At 43.2% G+C, this 14,985-nt stretch overlaps 1 protein-coding gene across 2 annotated transcripts in view; it reads left to right on the plus strand.

Annotated features, from left to right (window-relative positions):
* Positions 1-10,039: 10,039 nt before the first annotated feature.
* TBCA (tubulin folding cofactor A) overlaps positions 10,040-14,985 on the plus strand; it is a 99,693-nt gene continuing 94,747 nt past the window's right edge. For both annotated transcript variants that reach the window (XM_074952696.1, XM_074952695.1), the window contains exon 1: positions 10,040-10,255. In XM_074952696.1, the coding sequence (XP_074808797.1) occupies positions 10,203-10,255 (53 nt within the window). In that variant the 5' untranslated portion in view covers positions 10,040-10,202. The remainder of the gene's footprint in view (positions 10,256-14,985) is intronic.

The raw sequence follows: 14,985 nt of genomic DNA on the forward strand, positions 1-14,985 counted from the left end.
TGCCTCCCCTGTGGTGGGTGCTGGTGTGGGGGGGCTGCCATCACATGTGCGCCTCCTCCCCTGCAGCTGCCCCTCACTGTAGCCTCACTGGGGGTCGGGGATGGGGCTGCCCCTTGACCAGCATGGGGCAGGAGCGGTGACTGCGGGTCGGGGGGCCCTGTGCTGGTGGAGGGTTCTGCCGGAAAAGGGAAGGGTCTGAGGCGGAAGGGCAGGGGCAGTCTGGGTCAGCCTGCCCTGGCACTAGTGGTTGGGGGGCACTAGGACCCTGCATGCTGGGAGCCAGCGGAGCTGAGTGCAGCAAGGAGCTGCAGGGGGCAGCCAACAGCTTGAAGCAGGGATGCTCTGCGGGAGGCATGCGAGGGTGGCAGGTAGGGGCTGGGGGAGAGACCTGGCCCCAAACTTTGGTGGAGCTAGGCCCTCGGGCCCTGAATATTGCTGGAGCCTGGGCACCATGGGACCATATAACTCGCCGCCCCTGGTTAGGGAGTCCTGTTGTAAACTGGCTCCCCACCAGTGTAAATCCAGTGAGATCATAGTCAGCCCCCCTTTTTAAACTGTGCTGTCCATACAATCTCATTGCAGTTAATTGGGCTGGATTCTGATCTTACACTGGTGTAACTCCATGGATCTGAGTAGAGTTACTCTTGATTTACAGGAGTGTAAATCAGGAAGAATCTGACCCAATTGTCTTTCGTGGGGTTGCACATGCATACACGAGAACAGGAGTTGGACCCTGGCTACTTTCAGATTCCATCTCATGAATCATTTCTGCTCCTTGGCCTATGACTCAGAACCCTCCGAATCTGGTTGGATCCAGCTTTCCAAGCCTGAAGCCTTCTTGCTTCTCTGTGTTCAACAGTTCTCACACAAACTCAGTCATGGCATCTCTTTTCATCCTTTCCCCACCATATTTATGGATGCAAAAATATTATTACAATCTGCATAGTGTACTTGTATTTGTATTATAGACTAGCAATCTGTGTGGCATTCAGTGATATTTTTGGAAGCTTAGATGCTATGGTGATGGTCACCAGGTAAGAACCTACATAGAATGATAGCTAGAGATAGGCACAGTACAAATCATATTGTATTACATGCTCACATAGGGTGAAATACATTCTTGTGTACTAAAATGGTGTATAGGCTTTGTGTGGGCCATCGGTGTAGGGGTGAATTTCAACCACTGAGCGGAGAATATATCCAAAAGTTGAAGGGACACTATTAACCTTTATTTAAAATCTGTCTATTTATTCTGCTCTAGGGATGCTGTATAGTAAGATTTGCTTTTCCTATTAAAAAAATATAAATTCTGGAGACTACAATGCTATAGTATCATAAGTGAAAAGAAAAATTAAATTTAAACTACACAGATTATTATGCATCTAAAAATTAATATAAAAGATTACTCAGCACATACATTTGGGAAAATATTAAAATGGTGGGCTCAATCCTCAGCTGAGCTGAGTTTATGCTTGGCATAACTAAGGGGAGGGGAAAGCTAACTCTCCAAACTGATTTCAGAGTGGTAGCTGTGTTAGTCTGTATCAGCAAAAACAACGAGGAGTCCTTGTGGCAACTTAGAGACTAACAAATTTATTTGGGCATAAGCTTTTGTGGGCTAGAGCCCATTTCATCAGATGCATGGAGTGGAAAATACAGTAGCAGGTATATATCTATATATATATCTATATCTATATCTATCTATCTATCTATATATATATATACACAGTACGTGAAAAGATGGGAGTTGCCTCACCAAGTGGGAAGTCCATGCTAACGAGACAATTCAATTAACAGTAGAATACCAAGGGATGAAAAATCACTTTTGTAGTGGTAATGAAGGTGGCCCATTTCAAATAGTTGACAAGAAGGTGTGTGTAACAGTATGGGGAAATTAGTTTTTGTAATGACTCATCCACTCCCAGTCTTTATTCAGGTCTAATTTGATGGTGTCCAGTTTACAAATTAATTCCAGTTCTGCAGTTTCTCATTGGAGTCTGTTTTTGAAGTTTTTTTGTTGAAGAATTGCCATGTTTAAGTCTGTTATTGAGTGACCAGGGAGACTGAAGTGTTCTCCTACCGGTTTTTGAATGTTATGATTCCTGATGTCAGATTTGTGTCCATTTATTCTTTTGCGTAGAGACTGTCTGGTTTGGCCAATGTACATGGCAGAGGGGCATTGCTGGCAAATGATGGCATATATCACATTGGTAGATGTGCAGGTGAACAAGCCCCTGATGATATGGCTGATGTGATTAGGTCCTATGATGGTGTCCCTTGAATAGATATGAGGACAGAACTGGCACCAGGGTTTGTTGCAGGGTTTGGTTCCTGGCTTCTTCAGACTGCTTTACCTTATACTAGCTGCTAATGGCCCCCTGTGATGCAAGTGAGCTGTAGCTCATGAAAGCTTATGCTCAAATAAATTTGTTAGTCTCTAAGGTGCCACAAGTACTCCTTTTCTTTTTGCGAATACAGACTAACAGGGCTGCTACTCTGAAACCTGTCAGAAAAGATGAATGACTCAAATTCAACCATTAAAGACATATGGAGAGATAATGTTTGTGGTTTTGTGTATTTACATACATATGAGTAGTGATCAACAGTGTAATCAACAGTCCCTGTCTATGCTGTATTCTGTTAATTCAGAGATCAAAAGAACATCCTAGCATTTAAATGAACTGTAAACATGGGATATTGCTGTATTCATCTCTCTTTGAAATATACAGCTGATCATCTGTGAATGGTGAAAAACAGGAAATTGCTTTATGTTAATTCCTGTAGCTAAGTACCGGTGATGGACCTACTTCAAAGTTGGCCTGATTACCTATAGTAAGCCAAGGGACTCCGACCTGTCAAAGGCGGCTTGAAGTTGTATAAAAGATCCTTGGGTACTGATCTTGTCATCTCAGATCTGCTTGAGTTTTCATGCAGAGGAAGCCTAAGCCACAAGGACTGAGATCCCAGTTCTGACTGGATCACCCTGAAATATAAACATTGGACTATTACCTTTGAACTATTTCTGAAAGAACTCTTTGCATCTACAAAGTTCACCATCTCTGCTATAAATCTGAATCTCAAGAATTCAACTCATGTCTGTATGTATATTGATCTTTTAACCATACTCTCTCTCTTTTCTTTTTTAATAAAAAGATCGTCCGATGAAGTGAGCTGTAGCTCTCGAAAGCTTATGCTCAAATAAATTAGTTAGTCTCTCAGGTGCCACAAGTACTCCTTTTCTTTTTAAGGGAACTGTGTTTTGTACTTCTAAGTAACCAGTAAGGTATAACAGAAGGTATTTAGTGCTGGTTTGGTAAATCTAAGTACTGGAATATCCACCAGCTTTGGGGATTGTCTGCCCCATTCTTGCAGTTCACCCTAAGTGAGTGACCTCAGCTGGCTCCCCTGGACCCCCGGTCACACCCCATAACACTGAAACTGTCACTGGAGATCAGCACATCATAGGTATACCCTAGCCATGTCCCCTTTCCTACAGCCATACCCCTACTTCAGCAGCAGAGGGTGAAGGTGGCGCAAGAGCCTTTACACTACTCTATGCCAGCAGAGGATCCTCCTTGCACTGGTGTAATAGTCCCAAGGCTGAATATGTTGGCTCTATGGCCAGATTGCACCTGTTGTGTGGTATAAAGCAGCCTTAGAATCATAAAATCATGGAAGATTAGGGTTGGAAGAGATGTCAGGAGGTCATCTAGTCCAACCCCCTGCTCAAAGCAGGACCAACTCCAACTAAATCATCCCAGCCAGGGCTTTGTCAAGCCGGGCCTTAAAAACCTCTAAGGATGGAGATTCCACAACCTCCCTAGGTAACCCATTCCAGTGTTTCACCACCCTTCTAGTAAAATAGTTTTTCCTAATATCCAACCTAAACCTCCTCCACTGCAACTGGAGACCATTACTCCTTGTTCTGTCATCTGCTACCTCTGAGAACAGTCTAGATCCATCCTCTTTGGAACCCCCCTTCAGGTAGTTGAAAGCAGCTATCAAATCCCCCCTCATTCTTCTTTTCCGCAGACTAAACAATCCCAGTTCCCTCAGCCTCTCCTCATAAGTCATGTGCTCCAGTCTCCTAATCATTTTCATTGTCCTCCGCTGGACTCTCTTCAATTTGTCCACATCCCTTCTGTAGTTGGGGGACCAAAACAGGACGCAATATTCCAGATGTGGCCTCACCAGTGCGGAATAGAGGGGAATAATCACTTCCCTCAGTCTGCTGGCAATGCTCCTACTAATGCAGCCCAATATGCCATTAGCTTTCTTGGCAACAAGGGCACACTGTTGACTCATATCCAGCTTCTTGTCCACTGTAATCCCCAGGTCCTTTTCTGCAGAACTGCTTAGCCAGTCGGTCCTTAGCCTGTAGCGCTGCATGGGATTCTTCTGTCCTAAGTGCCTTCCTGAACCAAAGGATCTAGCCACATATCTTCAGCAACTATCCTATCAACAAACAGTGCACCATATGAATTTCTAAGCCTTGCTTCAAAGGAAGGCTGTGAATAATTCATCATTAGTAGCACTGCCGGTCAAACACCTCAATACATAAATAAATACAAATCCATGAATATATACTCAAATAAAAAGTTGAATCTCTTTGGCTGTGTTCACTCCCTTTTTGTGTTCTCTTCACAAAAATGATAGGAAATGAATCTATTGTCAAGAATATTTGCAAAAACGGCAAATTTAACAATATCAGAAAATATTAGCAGAAAACTAATTCTAAATACAAACAGATGAGTACCCAACTACACTGGTATTTTTAGAGACCAAATCAAGCCCCAGCATAACTTGGTACAAATCCCCATGTGTGGGGGTTTAGGTTAAATGAGGGATGTCAAATGTCAACTTTATTTCATGTTTTCTGTATGTTGTTTTCCCTGTAACCTTATTTTGCATAGCTAACAAATGCCAAATTTGTACAAGTTCCACTACTTTGCCTCTTACATCTGTATCCTGACCACTTTATACCAATGTGTAATTTTCACCCCAGTTTATGTTACTGATGAATTTAGTCAATTGAGACTTCCATGTGAGTTGCACTGGCTTAGTCCAGGCTGCATGTGGGAATTTGGTCCTCTATGTGTCTCATCTGAGATTTGCTAAGACTTCCACATTGAAAGCCATATCTCTCTCTTCTGGAAATGGGCACAATTTCATTGACTTGAGTAGTTGTGCACCTGCTTATACTAGATCTGAATTTGGCTTGACACCTTTAGTAACATGTGTATTGCTTCTGGCTAATGACTTATACCTGGCAGTTTCTCACATGTTATAATATATCCTTATTCAATTTTCACCCTCTTTTAATGGAAGCATTGTTTTCTCCTTTAAGAAACCAGTCTAAGGATCAGAATAAGTAACTACTGAAGCTTGGATTGCATACTGAAGAAAAGAGGCCTATATGGAATTTTCTTTTTTAATTTCCACTCACTGGCTTTACTTTCAACTCTCTAAGAAGTTCTTCAGCATTTAACCTCTTGAGTACTTGACATCAAATAATTACAAAGAGGAAGAAAAAACACTGAGTTAAAAACTGTAATGCAGCCATAGCCTTAGGGCTTGTCTAGCCAAAGTGTTATACTTCTGAAGGCATTCTGCACCAAAAAATGAAAAATTCGGCACCCAATATTTTAAAATTCTGCAAAATTCTGCAAATTTTATTTATCAAATAAACGTGGAGGCTCCAGCATGGCATTGGGGAGCCCAGGCCACTGGCTGCACAGATCACCGTGGGAGACCACTCTGCAGCTCCCCTCTGCCATGAGACACCCAACCCTGACACAGTGCAAGGACAGGGCCTGCCCCAGAAACATCCCGGAGCCCTGCCCTTCCGTGCCAGCTGCACCAGGTGTGGGCAGGCAGGCTCAGCAAGTGTGGAGGGGCTTAGTGTGGGGGGATCTAGGTGTGGGTTGAGAGGATTCTGTGTGGGGCAATATGGGTGCAGGCGGCTTAGTGGGGGAATCTGAGTGCACAGGGGCTTGTTGGGGGGTTCTGGGTGCTACAGTAATGCGACTGCAGGGGGGTCTAGGTGAAGGTGGTTGGGGCTCAGCAGGGTGAGTCTGGGTGAGGGGGATAGAGCTTGGCAAGTGGGTCTATGTGGAGGGCTCAGTGGGGGGTACAGATACTGAGGGGAGTGGGGCTCAGTGGGATGGGGATCCAGGTGCAGCTGGTTGGGGCTCGGTGGAGTGGGGATGCAGGTGCAGGTGGTTCGTTGGGGTGGTCCAAGTGCAAGGGAAGTGGGGCTCATTGGGGGGCTTCCAAGTACGGGTGGGGGTGATGGTCGGTAGGAGGGTCTGGGTCTGAAGGAGTCTGGATGCATGGGGGTTCGGTGGATGGGGGAGCAGCTCCCTTTATAGGGATCTCTCCCCCTGCAGTTGAGGAGCGATGGGTGCAGGAAGCGGAGGGTAGGGGAGTTGGCAGAGCTTCCTACAGCTGGGGGAGAAATCTGGGGGTAGGTCTGACCTGGCCCCGGATGCCGTGCAGGGAAAAAGGAAGTCCTGTCCTCCCCAGCCCAACAGGAACTAGCAGCTGAACCTGGCACAAGGTAGGATCCATCAGCCGGGTCTTCCCAAGTCCCACCCCCTGCCCCATAGTGATTTACCTCTCTGCCGACTGCCCTAAGCACCCGAAACATACTGCTGGGGAGGGTCACATGACCACTCTTGTGGCTTCCCTTTGTTTCTCTGTCAGAAAGTCATTTTTCTGCAGGGAAGCAAAGAAATCTGTGGGGGACATAAAATTTGCGCATGTGCTGTGGCACAGAATTCCCCCAGGTGTAGAGTTAGGGCATGGTAAGCTGGGGTGTAAAGTCTATGGTTTACTAGTGTACCACTGCTAACTGGCAGTCTTCATAGAAGGATCTCAAAGCACTTTACAAAAGAATACCAGATATCAGTGTGTTAATCAAATGTCTTGTTTTTCAAAATTGAGCAAGAATTTTAAAAGTTCAGGTTCTCATATAAGTTCAGGTTTCACTAGGAGTTTTTATGTGGGTAAGGTGAGCTGGACTTTACCATAAGCATCTCAGTACAACTGGCCACATTTTCAACAAATAAATATTTTTCTTGGGATTGTATTAAAACTATAACAATTTAGAAGAAAAAAACAGGAGTCTGTGTAGTACAAATGTGTACAGCAATACCTACACATAGAATGAATTAAGAACAGTGACAGTTCTGTCCAATATTGCAAAGTGTAGTGCTGATTACCCTGTGTCATAAATATAAAGGGAAGGGTAACCACCTTTCTGTATACAGAAGCTAAAATAACCTCGCTGGCACCTGACCAAAATGACCAATGAGGAGGCAAGATACTTTCAAAGCTGGAGGGGGGAAAACAAAGGGTCTGTCTGTGTGATGCTTTTGCTGGGAACAGATCAGGAATGCGGACTCACAACTTCCGTAAAGTTAGTAAGTAATCTAGCTAGAAATGCGTTAGATTTCCTTTTGTTTAATGGCTGGTAAAATACGCTGTGCTGAATGGAATGTATATTCCTGTTTTTGTGTCTTTTTGTAATATAAGGTTTTGCATAGAGGGATTCTCTATGTTTTGAACCTGATTACCCTGTAAGGTATTTACCATCCTGATTTTACAGAGGTGATTCTTTTACCTTTTCTTTCATTAAAATTCTTCTTTTAAGAACCAGATTGCTTTTTCATTGTTCTTAAGATCCAAGGATTTGGGTCTGTGTTCACCTGTACAAATTGGTGAGGATTTTTATCAAGCCTTCCCCAGGAAAGGGGGTGTAGAGCTTGGGGGGATATTTTGTGGGAAGACGTCTCCAAGTGGGCTCTTTCCCTGTTCTTTGTTTAACACGCTTGGTGGTGGCAGCATAGGGTTCAAGGACAAGGCAAACTTTGTGCCTTGGGGAAGTTTTTAACGTAAGCTGGTAAGAAAAAGCTTAGGGGGTCTTTCATGCAGGTCCCCACATCTGTACCCTAGAGTTCAGAGTGGGGAAGGAAACTTGACACCCTGAGTAGTCTTACTGAAAACAGTGTGGGTGAAATCCTTACCCCATTGAAATCAATAACTAACATCCAACCGACTTCAATGGGACGAATATTTCACCCCACGCCTGGTACTAAGCATTTGAAGGCAGTGCAGTCTGAAGGAATGAGCAGAGGGTTGGGAGTCAGGTGGTCCTGAGTTCTAATTCTGTTACTGTGTAGGTTTATGGCAGTAGTAATTAGCATAACCTTTCCGCTTTAGTTTTCTCCAGCTGTAAAAAGGGGATAATAACTACCTATCTCAGAAGGATGTCCTGAGAATTCATTTTTGTTGCCAATACAGTGTTTTGAACATGTAAAGAACTATAAAGATACAACTATATGCAGTGTTGGTCTCAGGATATTAGAGTGACAAGGTGGGTGAGATAATTTCTTTTGTTGGACCAACTTCTGTACTGACATGAAGAAGAGCTCTGTGTAAGCTCAAAAGCTTGTCTCTCTCACCATCAGAAGTTGGTCCAATAAAATAAATTACCTCACCCACCTTGTCTCTATAAAAAGGCTAATTATTATTATTTATGGGACTAGGCCCATAATTTGGAACTTCCTGAGTTTTTCCCCTTGCAAACAGATTTCTTATTTGCACCTGAATGTGTTTTAACTATATCTTAAAATTTAGAAAACAATTAGAAGGGGTATCATGACCAATATTCATTTTCAGATTATCAAGTGCCAGACATTATTAAATATAAACATTTTAGAATGTACACATTGCCCATGAGTCTTCTTTTTTATTCAGTTTTATTTTCTGAAACAAATGTATAGCCTTCTGTACTAAAATGTCTTGGGATCCAAAATACAAGAAACAACTCAAAGAAAAAGAGACCTTCGGGGCAACACACAGTGAATAAACATAGTTGAAAAACATTCTTAAAGTGTGTCAGCGCAGTAGATTGCACAAATTTACATCTGTATCTAATTATTAAAAGCAAAATAATAATTTAGTTGATTTAGTTGGGGATTGGTCCTGCTTTGCGCAGGGGTTTGGACTAGATGACCTCCTGAGTCCCTTCCAACCCTGAGATTCTATGATAATAATAAATCTGAGGATACAGAGTCCCTGACCCTGTAAGAACTATTACTGTTAGAACATATCACTATTTCCTCCCCTTCCAAATCAAGCACTGATTTCTGCGGTGAAAAAAAAGCTGCCAATCGGGAAAAATGTCAAATGTTAAGAGGGAAAAATTGAAGTTCTTCGTTGATAAAAGAATAATGAGCATGAATAGCTCATTACAATAATTTATCTATATTAACCTTACTTCTTTTTAATCGCCTCTCAGCAGGCACCCCGATTTATTAAGCTGAAGTAGTTTGGACAGCACCTAAAACGCTGACTGGGAGCTATGCTGCATATACACAGCCACACGCGGTGTAGACTTGTCCAGCCATAAGGTAGCGCAGCTAAACTTTTTGTTTCTTTCTCGGAGAATTGGTGAAGCTCACAGCGCCCGGCACTTTAAGGAGAAGGAGATTTGGACCCCGCCCCTATCCGTGCCGGGAAAGGCTGGAGCAAGGTTCTAAAAACTTGAACGTGGCTGGATCTTTGCTGCTGTCCAGCAGCTAGTGTCTGGTGAGACCGGGCTAGGAGCAGCAGCAGCCGCCCAAACACTGTTTGGATTTCTTGCGATCAGTCTGAGCGTTCGCAGGCAGAGGATTCTCAGCCAGGACAAGCGAGTTCCCGCCAGGAAGGGCGGCATTGCCTTGCGCCGGCTGGCAAAGGGGCCGCGGCGCACAAACACCCAGGCACAGCAACCCTTTGTTCTGTTCCCCGCCCCGCCGCATGCTCCCAGAACGCAGCACGAGCACCTCTGGGACCCGCCACCCGCAAGGCGGGCTCAGCCAGAGCAGCCCCGGGGAGGAGCAGGAGGGGCCAAGGGCAGACAAGCGGGTTAGAGCTGCAGTGAAAGGTACGTGCCGCAGGGCAGGGCAGTTCCATTGGAATGCGGCAGACTGTTCCCCCTGTTCTCGCGTGACCTAGTGGTGTAGTCCAGACCGGATAGCGGAAGGAAGCGTCTGCGCAGAAAGAGCAGAGCCCCGCGCGTGGCGGGACTGCGCACGCGCACAGCTGGTCGCGTCACTCGGTGCGTGCTAGTGAAGTGCCAAGTTTGGCTACCGTCTTTTTCTCTCCTACTGGCGGCTGATCCGTTGGTGTCTGGCCTCCGCCCCTGACACAGGACCATGGCGGACCCGCGCCTCAGGCAGATCAAAATTAAGATGGGCGTGGTGAGGCGGTGAGTGCTCGGGTGCGGCCTTCCCGGCCGGAGCCGGACTGCGGGTGGGGCCCGCCCTGACCCGGCTCGGCGGCCGTTATGCCTGGTGCTGTGTAGCCGCTTTAAGAGCGGAACCCGAAAGAAGCAGGGTCTGGGCGGCAGCGGCCCGGGGGCTCGAGGCCTGGCTTTGCCGATGGGCTGCGTTGGGTGGGGAAGGGCCCTGGGCGTCTCCTGGTGCCTTCCCGTAGGCTGGGAGTTATCCTGCCTCGCGAGGGGATCGCGTCCTTCGGGTTCACTCAGGGCTCTGGCGGCCACAGTCGGGAAGTGCCATAGAGACCAGCGTGGAGACACGAGGGGGTTGAGGTAACATCTTCTGTTGGGCCAGCTGCAGGCCACCTGCAGAGGGGCTGTGTGTGTCTGGACAGCTCGTCTCTCTCACCGGCACTAACCGGTATTACCTCCCCCTCCGTGTCTCTCTGATGTCTTGGGACCAGCCCTGTAAACTAACTAGTTACTTCTCACTTTACGAAAGCGTATTTGTAAGGTGCGTTTTGGAGACATGGATCAAATACAGTTCTGGTTCATCTGTAATGCAAGACTGAACAGTTTCTCACTCTGTTGGTGGGCTGCCGTTATCGTACCACAACCCCCACTGCGGCTGAGTAGAACTAAGCTAGGAAGTTGTGTAACAATTGGGCTTTATCATTGTAGCTAATAGCCACTAAGCCATGACCTTCTTGTGCACAACCGGATCAAAACTTAGTAAAAACCAGCATTCCTCATTTTCCTTGAGTTGTAAATCATGTGTTCTTGTTTTTTGTGTTTTGTTGCTCTTGTTGTTAAGAGGCCTGCTACAAAACTACTTTGTTAGGTAGCATAGAGATAAGTCTTACTATGTGATTATAGCATACTTCTCAGACACACACAATCTTGTCCCTTCTATTCAGGGGAATCATGCCAGGATTTTATTAGCAACAAAAGTGTTTAAAGATGTTTGTCACTAGCATGGTTCTGATTCCAGTATGGACACCCAAAACTAATGTTAAATGTAGTCTAAATCTTGTAACCTCAACATTTAAAAAGTTATCTAGAGGATACAGTTTGCTCCTCTTGTTGTGTGTAGTTGCGTAGGGCTCTGATGTGAGAAGGTTTAAATATCTAGTCTCAGTGGGACATATTAAGGCCAGGTCCTGCAATAGTTGTGTTGACTTCCACGGGATGAGTAAGGGGAAAAATGTCCTGGCACCCAAGTTCTACGTATTGTAAGATCAGGACCTTAAAGAGTCCAGTCCATTACAAGTGAAGTGATAACTACTGTGAGGTTTAAGTGACTTGCTCAATCCCATGGAGGCTGTCTGTAAGAGCTGAGATTAGAATTCGGGCATATTCGCACATAGTTCTGTATTCAAACCACTAGGCACCATTGATACTTTTTAAAAATGTGTGGTGCATAGGAACCGTTTATTGTTTTATGTTTGTGTGAAACTTCATGGAGGCCTTATTTTTATTAACTCATTTTTGAATTATCCTCTACCTGCAGGCCATGTGGGTATTCTTCTTTGAAGGGAAATTCCAGTTCTCCAGTCAAAATTGCAGGACACCTAATCTAGAAAGAAAGAATTTGAGTTAATTTTACATTCCAGTCTTTTTCCCCCCAAAGATCAACTCGAAAGAAGGGGAAGGAGATGGGAGGGCATGAGAATTGGATCTACTAAACTTCCTTTGGCAACATTTATTACAGTTAGAGTTTCTGCCTCCAAGACACACATGTAACTAGTTTCGGAGTAACAGCCGTGTTAGTCTTTTCTTTTTGCGAATACAGGAGTACTTGTGGCACCTTAGAGACTAACTATATATTTTTATATATATATTTATACTAATGTATAAAAACATCTTCTGTATTTTCCATAGTATGCATCCGATGAAGTGAGCTGTAGCTCACGAAAGCTTATGCTCAAATAAATTGGTTAGTCTTTAAGGTGCCACAAGTACTCCTTTTCTTTTTACATGTAGGTTATGACTTGGCTGATGAAACAAGAATAACAAATTCCTTCAGCAAGCTACTATGCCATTATAACCCATCTGGAGACTTTTGACTATTGGTGATTGTACTTGCTGGGCTGTGAGAGCAATTCCTGACTAGGAATTGAGACCAGGTCTCCTGTTTGGCTTGGAATTGTTTAATATTTAATTAAGTTCAGCTTTAAAAGTTTTAGTGTGATTGAACTGATATTTTCTCCTTCAACTGCCTGATGGCTGCTCTTCCAATGCAGAATAAATGGCTTTCAAATACAGACCTGTTTGATGTTATCTGCAGGGCCAGTAGTGTTTGAATAGTTCAGGAATTTTTGATAGATACAGGCTCAGAAGGCTAGTTGGTACAGTCAGCAAAAATAGCTTTCAGAGTAGCAGCTGTTAGTCTGTATCTGCAAAAAGAAAAGGAGTACTTGTGGCACCTTAGAGACTAACAAAGCTTATGCTCTAATAAATTTGTTAGTCTCTAAGGTGCCACAAGTACTGCTTTTCTTTTTGCAAAAATAGCTTGTGTGTTTGAATATGTTGTGTACCTTGTGCCAATTCAGTCACACCACTCCATTAAAAATAATGGCCCTGCTAGAGGCAGAGCCCAGATACATTCAGGTGGCCACAACTATTACTACTACTCCCCCCCACTTCATACTCAAGGTAATACCCTGTGTAGGCCATGAAACCACTGAAAGCTACAATAGCACATTTAGATGACCACAAATGTTGTTTTAACATACCAATTGTCAGTCTTTTCTTGCAACTTGTATGGGAAAGCTAATAGTATTGCTGCCTCAGACATTTCTTCTAAGAATAGAACACTGAAATAAAGAAACCTCTTAACAAGTGAAAAATTGAGTTTTTAAGTGTCTTAAAGTGTGGTGTATGGCATTGGTGTCCAACCTTTTCAGCCTGATGGCTAAGTATATTTTAAAAAACATAGGGCAACAATTGGTACTCTGGGGCAGATTCTCTGCCTTTTTCTGTTCCCATTGCAGTGCCCAGGCTACTTACTTTCTTGTTTTTTTTTTTTTTTTTTAAACTACCCTTTGAGTTAGCCTGCTCTATATTCTCCTCAGTGGTTGAGGTAGTTCATTGCTTCCCCAAAACTAGGAACGGAGATGAGTCGTTTACTGTATAGCAATATATTTGCTGCTATTTACTATGTAGCAAAGGCCCTCTAATAATGGGTATCCCCACTACTGTGGGTCATGCAGCAACTTGAGTTTCTAGTTTTATGGGACAATGCTATTTTGTGTGGCACTGGAACCACTTTCCTTTCTAGCCTGATCTAATTTTGTTATGCATTAACGGAAGAAATTTGCAGTGGGATTGGGGAGAAATGCTGAATCCTTCACGTCTTAGGGTGCATTTGATAACAGGTCAAGCTGTTGTCAGCCACCGTCTCTTACTTGTAGGTCATACAAAAACTGGGATTTGGTAATCATAAATGGTTAGACATACTAGATTTGTGGCTACTTCTTAACAAGTAATGCTTCTGTTTAGCTAACCTAAAAGGTTGCTTAATCACTTTAAAGCCACCTCATTCTCAATAAATCCATGCTCAACCTACCTGTGGCAGAGTGAGTGAATTAGTTGATTAAAAAAACTTTCTTAAATATCTTATATCCATTTCAGATTGGTAATGGTTCTAAAAACTACTGTGAACAAAGTATGTTAAGGGCATGCGAAAATAGCACTGACATTTGCCCATAGTTTCTTTCAGATTAAATGAAAGTGACACCAGTAGATTAGAATGAGACTAAGACAATTCACATTGCAATTGTGTTAGTTTAACTTTAACAATCTTTTAACACTCTTGTTTAAATGTAGCTGACATACCATAATTACAAATCTACAGGCCTTGATTATAGAATTTTACATCATGAACCTATGGGGAAAGTGTATTGATTTTTTTGGTAAAGCAGCCCTTTTAGAAATCGCCTTTCCAAAACTGTGGAATCTTCCCAAGTTTGTGTGCTTTTTGCCTGTAGCACTAACATTTAAACTGTTTTTTTTTTTTTTTTTTTTTTTTTCTGAGGCATCATCACTGTCTTGGCCAGCTTCTTGATTCAGTCCTGTTAATTCTTCCTTTATTTGTTTTAAATACACAATTATATTAATCTGGAAGTTACAATAAACTAATATTTTCTTTTAAAATACAAACAGAAAATCATTTAAAAAATGCTTTACTTAAAAAAATATTTACTTAACTAGTTTAAACTAGTTCAGGATCCCCACATTCAGGATTCTATATTTTCCCCTAGAAGACTTTGATGTAATATATGGAGCATTTCAGGGAATGCAGATTCTGCTCTCTCTTGATAGTAGTGATAAAGTCTATTACTGACTAACATAAAAAAAGTTAAACATTATGTTAAGGCTTCATGTGGTCAAGGTGTGTTACAGTTAAAACAAAAGCATTTTAAAGTAAGAAATAAAATATGAAGGGAAGGGAAATAAGACTATATGAACTGTCTGAGTAAATTCACATGTGTAAAATGAGTATCTCTTAAATCAGCCTCAATATCCATGTCCAGACTGTAGAACAAAAACCTTACACCCATCAGGCTTAAATCATTTATACTTCCAATATGGGTGTCAAAGTCTCTCAGTTCCCCCCTCACCATATAACCTTCAGTCATCCTCTAATTCACTCACTTATTACCAGAGGTACCAATATTTTTGCCTTTTACCCTTAGTATACAGACTAGAGGCTCAAGTCT

This window comes from Natator depressus, chromosome 5 (genome assembly GCF_965152275.1).
Source record: "Natator depressus isolate rNatDep1 chromosome 5, rNatDep2.hap1, whole genome shotgun sequence".
In the NCBI taxonomy this organism is placed as follows: domain Eukaryota; kingdom Metazoa; phylum Chordata; order Testudines; family Cheloniidae; genus Natator; species Natator depressus.